We start from the raw sequence: 13,476 nt of genomic DNA, 5'->3' as shown, positions 1-13,476 counted from the left end.
ACTTTGATTTCTCCATCTTATGAAGTTGTCTTCTGTGGTCCTAAGGGCTGGAGCAAGAGTACACCTTTAACTGTGGCTGCCTTTAAGTTCTGCATTTCAAGGAATGCTACTAGGAAAAAAAAAGTCGAAAGCTGTATCGGGTATGATACAGCTGTGTACATAGAGGTCTCAACCCCAACTGAGGTGACCAATAGGGACGCACACATTTAGATCTGACCCATAGCATCAATACAAAGACTTTATGGATGGCTCTGCAGGAAAAGCAATCTTCCTATATGTGTGTGTGAGGGGGGTTTAGGGGGAAGAGAAGGCTGTTCTTACTTTTTTTTTTTTTTCTAAAGAACTAGTCAATTAGCAAAGGGGGAGAAGCAAGGAATAAAACTTTGGTGAGTAGTGATTTAAAACACAGTCTTGGGAAAGGGGAAGCCAAGGCAGAACTTTGGGCCCTTTTAAACATGGGGCAAAAGAAATACATTCAGGGTCTTTGTTAAAGAATGGAATGCATTACTGTAAACCATAGATGATAAACACCAAGTAACATGGACATGCCATACAGCACAATACAGAGACCCAAAGCCTGGGTAGGGAAATGAAGTAGCCTCCGTTTCATCCTCTTGATTCATAGCTGCCTTTGGAAGTTGCTGATTTCAAGAAACAAACTTAATTCTCACATCTAGAAGTTAACAATGTAAAATTGTTTTTTTTTAAATTCGGAATGTATTTCTGAACATTTATTAAACATTCTTTCATAATTTTAGGTTTTTAGGAGATTTTACGAGGTGAATTAAGGCAGACTGCAAAGGGCACAGTTATTAAATGTGAAACACTTAGTAAGAATTCCTCTGGATATTGTTGGTGCAAATTCTAGAATTTCAAAATTGGGAATAAATAAATCTCAGGGGTGATTATAATTTAATATTAAAAATAAAAATAATAAAAAAGCATGCTGCAGCTGTTAACAAGAATGAATGGGGTCATGAGGGAGTAACATTAGTTCAGGCAATGTTGTTAAGTAAAAACTTATATTTGATACTTGGACAACAGGAAAAAAACTGCATGAATATGTGTACTCTTGTAGTTACTTTTAAACCCCATTGGCATGGGGCATTTCTACTTTTAATTTTTTTTTTTCAGATCTGGGGACCGAACCCAGGGTCTTGCACTTGCTAGGCAAGCGCTCTACCACTGAGCTAAATCCCCAACCCCAGAATTTCTACTTTTGCTATGTGCAGTGTCCACTATTTGGAATTTTTGCAGAGCATATTTCGTTTCATCTCGTTTGTCCTAATTCTTTTGTTTGTTTGTTTGTTTGTTTGAAACAGGGTCTCTCTATGTAGCTCTGGCTAGTCACTGTGCAGAGCAGGCTGGCCTCGAACTCAAAGAGTCTGCGTCTGTCATTCAAATACTGGGATTAAAGGCATGCACCATCACATCCCACCTAGCCCCCAATTCTTATCGATCTTGTTGGCTCTTTTTTTCCCCTTTCCAAATTGTTTTTGTTTCGGAATTAAAAAAAACTTTAAACATATAATCAAATAATTCTCAATAAGAGGAAGAACATCTCTTCTACTCCCTCATATTTCCTGGCTTGTCCCCCCTCAAATTCATAGTCACTTTTTCTTTACTGGCACATTCAAGTGTGCTTAAGTCTAAAAATACAACCTGCTTGGTCTGTTTAGTATTGTATATATGTTTCTGATTTCAGGGTTAACCATTTTCTATTAGGGGACTCATCCTGGGATGACTTGTTTTCCCTCTCTCATTAGTTGTCTGTAGTTTTTGGTTTAGTGGGGGCACCTCCTGTGAGACATCCCCATGATAGCCTGTGTATTTGTGTTATTGTTCAGGTCTATTTAGGCATCCATGTTGGTGGTGGATGTAGCTTCCCTGTCATTTCTGGGAAAACAATCTAAAAGCAGACTTCCTGGTCCTGTGGCTCTTGCAATCTTTCCATTAATCTTCTGTGATGTTTGTTGAGCCTTAGGTGTGGGGTTGTGTTGTGGATGTATAAACTGGAACTGGGTACAATATCCCCAGGATCAGTTTCTCTTTGCAATCAAGCAGTTGTGATTTTTGTAATGGTTTCTGTCTGCTAAAAAGAGAAGTTGTTGGTTTCGCTTTTGTTTGTTTTTTTCAAAATAAGGACCTTTTTGTTAACCTGGACTTATGTGTGGGTCTAAGGATAAGCATTTAGAATGCAGTTAGGAATTATATTAGTTTAATAAAGGTTCTTCTCTATGATTCATGATCTCACTATCCCTGGATAGTTGGTTAGGTTTCCATTACCATAAATGATTTCTGTCCTGTTGAGCCTGCCTTACAACTGATCAGTAGTTGTTGGTCACTTCCAGGATATAAGTGCTATTACTATTGTACTCTCAGGGATATCTCCATGCTGGAATTGTTGTGGTTCACAAGCACCACAGCTGAGGAGGACTGATTCCCTCCCTGTCTTAGCAGCTTCCCATACATCCCAGGGAGGAGGGTTTTGGGTCAGATCTAACTCAGAATATGTCTATCAAGAGACCAAAGAAGGTAAAGGCCACATTTTCATCTTATTCTAGATGGAATGAGACAGTAAGTCACAGGCTGGGAGATAAAAAGACAATGAGGTCAAATCACTGGACTTAAGAGTTCTCTGTTAGTTCATGTTCCCTCTCCCCATTCTAACCCAGTTGCTGGGTGATATTAGGACCTGTTGTCCAAAGTTGACCCTCCTGCCCTGGCCTGCTTCTGCTGTCAGGCTGTGCTCTCATCAGATAGGCCTCATATTTGGTTTCTAGCATCAGCTTTACTTTGGTACTCAGTTTTGGCACCTGGTAGTTGTTTTTGCTTGGCACTGAGATTTGGATTGCAGGCCATTGAGAGCAAACATTTTCTCTCTCTCTCTCTCTTTTTTTAAGTGTCAGTGTTGCCATAAATGTGGCATGTTTTAATGGATGAATGATTTCCAGTAAGGCAGGAATCCTAGAGGTAAGCCATCCTACTTCTCAAACTTGATTACTTGTCATATTTTCCTCCCTTCTTGGCCTGGGGCAGGCAATAAGAGGCAAGACCCTGAGTAGACCCTTAATAGATTGCTGTACAGCATTCAATCCACAGGTCTAGACTTTCTTGGAAAACTCTTCAGAAATAAGAGTTCAATTCTATGTTTTATTTTTTTACAAAAACACATGGGCTGTCATCCCAGTCCTAAAGAGAGTATAGCTGAAGGGCTGCTGTGGACCCAGCAGAGAAATGTCTGAAATGCTATATAAGCAAAGTATTGGGTTATAAACTACTGACTTCAGCTGAGTTTTATCTGTCTCTTCCCCTTTTTTCAGTCTATCACTCTTCTGTAAGGGCACTTTTCAGCCCAGGAACAGTGATTCATGGCAAGGAAAAGGGGGATCTAGCCAACAGCTATGGAGTAAGCTGTGCATGTACATTCTCTGGACAGGTCAAGGCCTAACACAACTACAGCTTCAGCTGATGACTTGATTCTAACGTTTTGAGGGATATTAAACTAGAACTACCCAGCTAAGCTCCTTCTAGAGTCCTGATCCCCAGTTACTGCATAGGATAATAGATGCTTGGTAATTTGCTAAATATATAACTACAGCCACATATTTTTTTAACTAGGCTTTGGTGGAGAACACTTATGAGGACAAAGGGGCAATTTCACAAATGCCCTTGTAATCTTCATCATGCACAGCCTTTGCAAATTTCAGATCACCACCACACCAGACCTCATAGGAGACAGGAAATGGTGCAATTGACCACTCTGGAGTTCCTCTGTGATTCAACTTTCCCTCTTTCTTTTTAGAGATAGGAAACTGAAAGATACACAAAAGCTCCATTTCTTATTGAAAAACTATATAAAAACTACATATCTTTAATCTTCTAAAAGGGATTAGAATAGCTAACAAGTTATCAAGTTACTAAAATGAAAAGACACTATGAACTGCAGTTGTGGAGTGATAAGGATATGCCACTTTCTGAGCATTCAGTTAGTTATGCTATAGCTGAATGCATAAAGTCAAGGCAAAGGCCCAGCAGTGTAGAGTTCCCTTTCTCAGAGCTGAAGGGAGCTCCACACACAATGCTACAAAGGCCAGGAGCAGTGACCACATCAACAAGTTGGAAATGAAGCTGCCTGTGGTGGATGGTATCTCATTTCCACAGGACATAATGGGGATGGTAAGAGTGGAGACTGTATCAGCAGGAGCCCTAGAGGGCCACTAGTGATCCGAGGACCAGCCTCAAGTGAAGGGCTGTGCTTACCCTCTGGGAGGAGACAAAGCACTGAGAACTGGCTCAGAGCACAGTCAGGGTGGTTCAAATTTTACCTTCTGAGCAAAAGGTTTACTTTGGTTCTCTTTGGGAAAACTAAAGTGCATGGAAGGAGAATGTAAGTGGCTAGTGAGGAGGTATTAGTGGGCCCCTCTTGAGGATTGGCACTAAGGCAGAGGACAAACTTCTAAAGCAGGCTGGCTGGAACTGGGGTCCAGTAGTGATATCTGACCTGTATTCTTGTGTGTCACTCATTCAGTATGACCCTCTTACACCCATTTCTTCTTGTAGGTCATTCCACCTCACAGTAAAGGTGATTTAAAGCAAGAGTTCACTGATGCCTGTGAAATGTCAAGTAGCAAGTAAATACCACTGTTTGCCTCCTTCTCTAGTCCTTTGGTACTTTCTTCTTGCCTGGTTAATTGTTTGCTATTTACCCACCAACAGCATTGTTGGAGTTACATCACACAGATGGCCTGGCTACTTACAGCAGAGAGAGCTGTTGACACTTTTAATAGCACAGGCATTCTCTTTTTCTGCGTGGCCTACATTTCTTGCTCTAACTACAGAAGTGTCTACCCAAACAAGGCACCAGCAGAACTGGGCAGTTCTTTCTGTGTGTTCTCGCCTCCCATAAGACAGGCATCACAACTCATCCAGGGAAAGAAAGTCGCCAGCCTTCCCTGACCAGATCTTTCTATGTGAAGTCTTGGGCCAGTTTGAGGTTCATTGACCTGTTAAAATGATATCAATTTTGGAAACTTTCCTCTGTACAAGTAACAACATGAGAAGGCCTGGTGCTCAAGAGTGAAGTGTTCATATCTCTCTGGTTTCATCTCCCCAGACATACTTTAAGCAATCGGAGAACAAACTCAACAGCAAAAGCAGCAGGCAGGTTGGGTCTTTTGCTAATAAGAAATGAACTGGATAAACGGACATTGGGTGCTAACGGCTTTGCCAAGTGGCCTGTTTCTCCCTGGTTCTCCATGCTGCTTCTTTCCAAATGCCTCTCTTGCCCCATGCCCCCACCTACTCCCTTCCTTTCAACCTGCTGCAAGCTGAATGGTAAGAGGAGAGGGAAAGGCAAGAAGGGCTTGGCTGTTAGCCCAAAGCAAGCTGGATTTGGAAGAGGCCCTAACTTTAAACACACTGTAGAGTTCTGGCTATTATACAAGACTGGACTTATAAGGTACTGAAATGAGACCCATATTACAAGAGACTACGAATAGATGTTCTAGAGAAATTATGTGCCACAACTTCATTGGTGAAAGCACCTTCCAGGGGGCCATGTCAGAACCAACAGTGTTGCTTTAGTCAGTCTAGTTCAATGCAACAGCCTTCGTTAATCTATCCCAAACCCTGATATCCTAAATTGCCAGGAAATCCAGAATTGAGGCAAATTGCCCTGGGTCACCTATTGACAATTCCAGAATTAAGCTATATACACCAGGATGTAGGCCTATTTTAACTGCTTCCCAAGCTTTAGTGTGTTGCTTTGTGATTTCTGTTTCTGAAATGGTTGACTATCTGAAAGCCTTTATCCAAAGACAAATAGTGTTAAGATATGCATGTGAACAGAAGGGAGGAACAAGGTTCTTCTTCAAGTAAGTCAAGAAGGGGAAGGGAGGAGCAGGTGGGGTGATGATAATTGGCTCCTATAGCAATAGAGACTTGTCAACAGAGAGAGAGAGAGAGAAGGATGAGGGTGGTTGTTGAGTGGCATGCCAGCCATCCCTAGTGTCCCCTTACAGCTGTTCTCAGCTGCAGTGTCTTACAGCTCAGGTGGCCATAGGACCCCTGGAGACCCTCTCTATTCTCTTTAGGCAAGTCTGATTTGAATGAATTTTTTCCTTGAGAGGAGGAGCATATAGTTGTAAGTCGTTTCCTAGAAGCTTTTCCGTAAAGTCTCTTATTTGTAACAACTGTCTCAATGACCCTCTAGTGAGGAGGCGTAAGCAGCACTAGGTTGGTTTACAAAGAGGCTCTTTTCAAAGAGGCTCTTTTAAACTCTGCCTTTTTTTTTTTTTTTTTTTTTTTGTGAAAGTCGAGAATTCCTTTTGACCATTAGTACAATGAGAAGCAGATGCAATGAGTCACTGAGAAAAACTGACTTTTAAAAAAGGTTTATGTGTATGTGTGAGTACCTGTATATAAGACTGTGTGCCACATATGTGCTCTCAGAGGCCAGAAAAGGGCACTGAATCCCCTGAAACTGGAGTCCTCTGCAAGAATAATAACTATTATTACTTGCCAAGCCATCGCTCCAGGTCTGAAAAACTGATTTAAAAAAATTATACTTAAATGTATATAAATAGTTATAGTCATTTAATATAAGTTGGTTTACATAAAGTATGATTTTTAAACAAATTAAAAAACTCCATAAATCTGTCCTTTATAATGATAAGTGGATAATGGAGAAAATTCAGTTTAGCTCAACTTTGAAGTCAGTGCATATCACTTATTCCATATATCTGTATGTTGCTGGTAGCCAAGGTGCTAAGTTAATGTGGTCCTTCAAAGTGAGGACCAGCACCCTTAAAACATTAGGCATTGTGTGTCTGTCTACCCAGGAGCTCAGATGCCTTCATGCTAAACTCTGAATAAACTCAATTGAGATGCTCATTGATACTGCTGTATAGTTTTGCACATAAAAATAAAAAATGGAGTGATTCTCAAATACTCAGATACATTTAGTAGGTTCCAGTCCATCTCTACATAGACACTTCCATAACAACTGCTGAGGTAGTCACTCACAGGTGGGACACTGAGGACTTCCTTCACTTCATTAATATCTGCTCTGCATCACTGTCGCCAATGCTGTCCCTGTCTGTTACCTTATCACACCCCACCCCCACCTCTGAATCTGCCCTACCGGGGTGTGTGTAGGTTCCTTGGGCCTCATCCTGCTGTGCCATGTACTGTTAGTAAGCTTTGTCAATTACAAAATGAAGGCAGCTTATGGTGAATATTGACAGGCTCCACTATCTTTCTCTTTACAGAAGCGCTAGAGTTTGTCCATTATCCTCAGAGTGTCCACCATTTGAGGGACTGAGCAAGTGCTAAATACAAAATAAATGTCAATAAAAGCATGTGTTGAATTTAAAGAAACATCTCTAGAGATGCTGTGATTATGCTGGAAAATTGGTGTACCAATTTTAGACTGTTATCTTCCACTGGGTCCTTGAGAATAGAAAGAAACTTAGAAAAATAATATTGGACCAGCTAGAGAGCTCAGCAGGGAAAGGTGCAAATTACCAAGCCTGATGACCCAAGTTCAATATCTGGGACCCACATGATGAATGGAGGGAAATGACTCTTTTTTCTTTCTTTGCACATGCATTCTGCTTTAATGTTACATTTTACATGAATTCACATTTCATTTGGTTTTAATAATGTTTTATTATGAGAAATGACTCTTAAAAGTTGTGCTTTGACACATGTGCAAACACACACACACACACACTCATAAAAAATATTTATAAGTTCATGATATGAAGTCAGTACCTATATGCAAGTTGCAAGTTGTGGCCAATAGTAAAAATAACCCAAAACAATTTCATTTCAGATTCCAAGGGAATCTGGAGGCATGAATTCTGATATTGGAAAGAGATGCTCCCTTTGAAAATATCCAGCTAATCACAGCATTAGGAAAGTGCTACAGGCAGCCACTGTGACCAATGCCTATAACCTGGCTTTGAGAAGATGACCCAGTGGACTCTTGCACTAATCCAAATTGTTTCAAGGTTAAAAATGACCTTTGTGAAGAGTCTGCCTTGCTCATTCTTCCAACAAAGCGCTAGTGGGCATCCTTTCTATGCCAGGTACTAATGAGCTAGAGGCTGCAGACCATGGACTGAAGGAGGAACACAGAATCAAGAAAGCATGTATCAATTCAGAAGTTTAAGAGAAGACTTTAAGTGGGGGAATGTGATGGTGGGGGATGGGGAGGGGAACACCAGATGGGATTGGGGGGGCTTGTTTCTGGGGGACTGGGAAGGGGAATGACATTTGAGGTGTAGATAGAAAGGTATCCAATGAAGGAAAAACACGAGAGAGAGAGAGAGAGAGAGAGAGAGAGAGAGAGAGAGAGAGAGAGAGAGAGAAAGAGAGAGAGAGACACTCACTTTAAGGATAAGGACTCAGCAGAGGGAGGAAGTGAGGCTTAGGTGCTGCAGTGTCACTTTAGCATGGGCACCTTAGGATAGCAGGAACCATTTGTACTAGACAGCAGGAAGTGAGAGCGGTGAGGCAGAGCAGGGTGAGTACCAAACATAATCAGCTGTAAACCCCATGGGAAACCATCCCTAGGCTGTCTAACGCAAACATGCCTACTAGTCACACACTGTAAACCCCATGGGAAACCATCCCTAGGCTGTCTAATGCAAACATGCCTACTAGTCACACGGGCTTGCAAGTTCCCACGTTGAATTAATTACCTAATCACAAAAAGAAAAACCAGCCTGGTGGGTCAGTTGGATCAGGCAGGCAGAAGTTGAAAATGACATGTTTCTGATTCCCAATTTGAGAATTAGGCAATCATTAAGTATGAAAGCCACCTGTAGCCACTGCAGTCCTTTCAGTGCAATCTCTAAAGAGTAAAACCAGAAAAGCAGGTATGCATACGCCTAGCATTCAGTAAACCCCAACACTCTGCCTCCTCTCTGCCTTGCCCCTTTGCAGTCAGTTAAAATAGATTTACTCTCATCTGAAAAGCAATGATTCCACAGCCATTACCTGCATTGCAGATATTCAAATGACCTAATTTAGGTGACTAATTTTCATAGAATTCTCAAAAGCTTTAATTCATGAAACTTCCACCTCTACCCAATGAGGAGGTATAGCCTTAAGATGTCTAATTGAAGGATTGTTGACACAATGTTGAGTTTGGGACCCTCCATTTATCTTTAAGGATCCTTATAAACTTAACCAGAGTCACGGCTGGCACCAACTGTTGCAAGTTTTCAATGCCAGGTCTCAAAGGATGCCTTTACTTTTTCCTGCATTGTTTCCTCAGAAAATGATTAGAAATTCAAGTGTAGATTCAGCTACAGTGGTCTCATGCTAGTTTATGGGTAGCTGCTAAAGCTGGAGTCTATAAATTCAAGGTTTCAAGATTAAGGGACTTAATCACTATAGGCACCTTGTGAAAATGTAGGTATCTGGGCTTTCCCAAGAGATTGTAGTGTGGATAATGCAAGCAAGCCATTCAAGGCCCTTTCTTTTGAGAAACAGTGCTCATAGCAAAGAACAGCAACAATCTGACTGAGTGGCCAACACTTCAGAGTGCACTACTGAAGTCATTATGTCAGACGATTCTACTGTGATGTGAGTCCCCCATTTAGCCATAACTAAGCTTCTTTTCTTCTTTTTAAACTCAAAGTTTGTGATAAACTTCTGCTTAATAACAACTGTAGCAATCTCAAGGTAAAAGAGCACCAGGGATCTCAAAGCTGAAATGGAAGTCTCCAGAGGGCCTGTGCTACACACACAGAGATGAAATATGTGCAGCAATACTGACTGAGTTGTGGAGCCAGAGGAATCTTGGTCTCAGTGGTTGGCTGCCTCTGCCTTTCAGATCCATTATCCAGTCTTTTCAGTTAACATTTTGAAAAACTCCACAGGAAAGTTAGTCAACATATTCTGCCACATGACCTCAATACTAACATTTTCTAGTTTACAGTGATACACGACAAAATTATTCACTTTTTTGGATGCTGAAGACAAACATCTTTATTAAAGATACTACCAAAATTTTGGCAAACTTTTTAAAACAGATTTGTAAACATAATGCTTCCCTTTTCAACTGGCAGCACTTTGAAACGGTGCAAGACAACCTGAATCAACTTTAGTTCAAAATCCTTCTATTTTGACCACATAACTTATGCTCCCACATGATAAGACAAGTGATAGTTTAAATCAACGTTAACAGATAAAATCCATGAAATGAAAGTTTGTGCTATTTGATGAATCACAGTATGTTATGGTTATATATATCTACTTTTTTATATTCCTGGTATGCAGGATGAAAGAAATCTTTAAATATACATCTGATGTATGTAGGTAATAGTTTCTTGCATATCTCTCTTCAAAAAATACTTTATAGCAGTATATAAATAGATTACCTACACATTTATTTTTGTCATTTTGCCCCAAAACTATAAGATCTGTTTCATTTTTATAACATATCATTTTTTGCCCAACATTAATAAAGCTGACAAACTGTTGAAATGGAAATGCTTTTGTCTTCCACAATAGAAGTAGCAACCTGACAGAAACACACCACACACACACACACACACACACACACACACACACACACACACACACACACACCAAATAAGCTACTGCAATACTCATCAGTTCTTTAACCTGAGTGTCTGGCCTGAGAGCAGCAGCTTCTTAGCCTTCACGCAGCTCACATCCACAGCAGCTCTGCAGACATACAAGCAGAACACACACTTTCTGATGATGCTGGTAGGCCACAGTATGCTTCCCAGGGTTGTTATCACTGGGAAGCAGTGTAGCTACTGATTAACCACATGATGTAGCAAACACCTTAAGGCAGCCATTGCAATGGAGGTCTAACTTGTAGGGCAGATTTAACACTCTGGAGCCAGACAGCCCGTATGTATGTATGTATGTATGTATGTATGTATGTATGTATGTATGTGTGTATATATGTATATATGTATGTATGCATATGTGCATAGAAAACTACACACATTCACACAACCTTTTTTCAACCCTTTAAAAACAATGTTTTGATTTTTTTGTACTTTGTGCAAATGTTTAAATATTCTACCATTTAAGGCAAAGAGTTTGCATTAAGAAAGGTCAGAAAATAGGCTTATGTTTATTCAAAAGCTTATCACCTTGCACATTACTATTTTGTCTTGTTTTAAACACACACAACTCTTTTAAGTGTGGACTTTGCATCCCTGATATCTAGCAAAAATCATATCTAATGACAAACACAAGATTTCAAGGAAAATTGATTTGAAGCATAGACACTGGATCTCCAATCTCTAAAAAATTGCTTCTATTAACAAAGATTGGGGTGGGAAGTCAGGGAGAGGACCAGAAAAAAAGCAGCTTCAAATTCAGGGAAGCAAAGTAAAATGGAGAGGAACAGAAGTAACTCAAGTTTACTAATCCTGAAACGTCCAACAAAGTGTCATCGTTTAGAGTCCAGAGCAACTCATCTGGAATTTTAAATAAATAAGCTTAAGTTTATTCACATCTTCTGCTTCAAGCAGAGCCCTAGTGCCACGACTCTGCTTGCTGTTGGTCAAATTCACCTATTAGTCTTTTGATGTGAGCCAGCTTGTTATGAAGATACTCGCATCTGTATTTTTCTTCATGGTAATTGGGACTGGACTGCAGACAAAGAAACAGTGAAGCATTAGGTCATAGAATCTACCCTGCTTCTCACGGCAGGTCAGAAAGGCACAGGGGTGATACCCACCTGCTTGATCTTCTGATATTCTTGTAAGACTTCTTCATGAACATTCTGTAAAATTATAAATTACAAATAGGAGTTTGGTACTACATCTAACAAGAAGAAGAGTCAGTAATATACTTAACAAGCACCCACCTGCAAGGTGTAATACTGATGAGGAGATACAACTTGGGACACTTTTATGGAGGGCAATTTGGCAGCAGCTATCAAAATAGCAAATGTAAACTAGACTCAGCACTTCTACATATTCTGTAGGTTTACTACCATGAGCTCTGATGCAGACAGACAGACAGCTAGCAGCTTTGTCCAGCAAGACAATTTTACATTACAAGAATGCCCCATAGGCCCTATAAAAGGACATTAAAAAGAATACAAATGCTTTCTAGGTTGATGGAAAAAATTCTCCATTAAGCCTTGTATTAGTGAACAAAAAAGGTACAAATAATATGGACAGGTTGATAATATCTTTAAAAATGAGATATAATATTTTAATACTCAAAACTTCTATTCTACTCAATAACTTTTACTATTCAGTCTTATAAATTTAATGAACTAGGAACCTAGAAAACAGAATGGTTTATTTATTTGTTTTAAAAGATTTATCTATTTATTTATTATATGTAAGTACACTGTAACTGTCTTCAGATGCACCAAAAGAGGGCATCAGATCTCATTACAGATGGTTGTGAGCCACCATGTGCTTGCTGGGATTTGAACTCAGGTCCTCTTGGAAGAGCAGCCGGTGCTCTTAACCACTAAGCCATCTCTCCAGCCCTACAGAATGGTTTTAATTACTAGAATGTAACACAATGTTGTCTCTTACAGTTGCAGTAAGTACCCTACTTAGTTGTTTTGTATGTTTTACAATATGTAATATATTATAGCAGAATACATCTTCCCCCACGGTTTATGTTTTCTCCAGTATTTCAATCACTTTTGTTTCCTAAAGCATCAAAAAGCCTGGTCTGCTAGACAGCTTGTTCTAAGGCTGGTAGGATGGCTACTAGGGAAGGTAAGGAAATCAAACTCAGCTCATTTGGGAACAAGTCCTTTTACCTGATACTCTTTTGAACCTGGAGAAAGGCGTTTTCGTTGTGCATCCAGTTTAATAAATCTCCTGGCTACAGTCTCCATCCTGGCATGCAAAGCTCTATATTCATCATACTCAGCATTGAAGTCATCCTTGTAATTCTGGCGTTGTTCATAAGAGACAATAGCAATATATTTTCTAATAAGAAAAGAAAGGAAAACAGGATAAATGAGAGAAAGAAAGGGTGAGCCGGGGAGCATGAGGCTGGGATTTAAGCTAAATATTTAGAGAGGCTGCCTTCTTGAATGTACCTCCTTAGTAACTGCCTCCGGTTTGCTGTCTGGCTACTCTTTCACGGGGCCTTCCATACAGAAAGCCTTATGAGTGTCCATGGAGAATATGAGATTCAGTGGCAACAGAATTCAAAAGGAACCACATAAAAAGAAAAAAAATGTTTATACAGACTTGTTCCAGAGCCTTTCTCTATTCTACACAATTTACTACCACACAGGGGAAGAGATTAAGCCATCTGTTGCAAGTCATAGGGAGAAAGAAGTACTTGATAGATAACAGGGGAATGCCATAGTCACTGAGCACTAAAGTCAAAGCTGTCCTAATACCCACTGCTTTGTTAGAGGTGTCTTTTAGATCTGTGACAAGCAAAACTCTTCAACAAGGGCCTTCTGGTTTGCTCTCTGTTCCTTTCCTGATACTT

The 13,476-nt window shown here is 40.1% G+C and overlaps 1 protein-coding gene across 8 annotated transcripts in view; it reads right to left on the bottom strand.

Annotated features, from left to right (window-relative positions):
• Positions 1 to 9,975: 9,975 nt before the first annotated feature.
• Ell2 (elongation factor for RNA polymerase II 2) overlaps positions 9,976 to 13,476 on the bottom strand; it is a 68,772-nt gene continuing 65,271 nt past the window's right edge. For 5 of the 8 annotated variants that reach the window (XM_087621478.1, XM_087621491.1, XM_087621481.1 and 2 more), the window contains 3 exons: positions 12,788 to 12,959; positions 11,738 to 11,782; positions 9,976 to 11,649 (listed from right to left, as the gene is read on the bottom strand). In XM_087621478.1, the coding sequence (XP_087477604.1) occupies positions 11,533 to 11,649; positions 11,738 to 11,782; positions 12,788 to 12,959 (334 nt within the window). In that variant the 3' untranslated portion in view covers positions 9,976 to 11,532. 8 annotated transcript variants of the gene reach the window in all.

The sequence above is a fragment of the Rattus norvegicus genome, chromosome 2 (assembly GCF_021556685.1).
Source record: "Rattus norvegicus strain SHRSP/BbbUtx chromosome 2, alternate assembly SHRSP_T2T, whole genome shotgun sequence".
Classification (NCBI taxonomy): Eukaryota; Metazoa; Chordata; class Mammalia; order Rodentia; family Muridae; genus Rattus; species Rattus norvegicus.
Note: the sequence above shows the minus strand (reverse complement) of the source record. Positions and strands in the feature narration are given on the sequence as shown.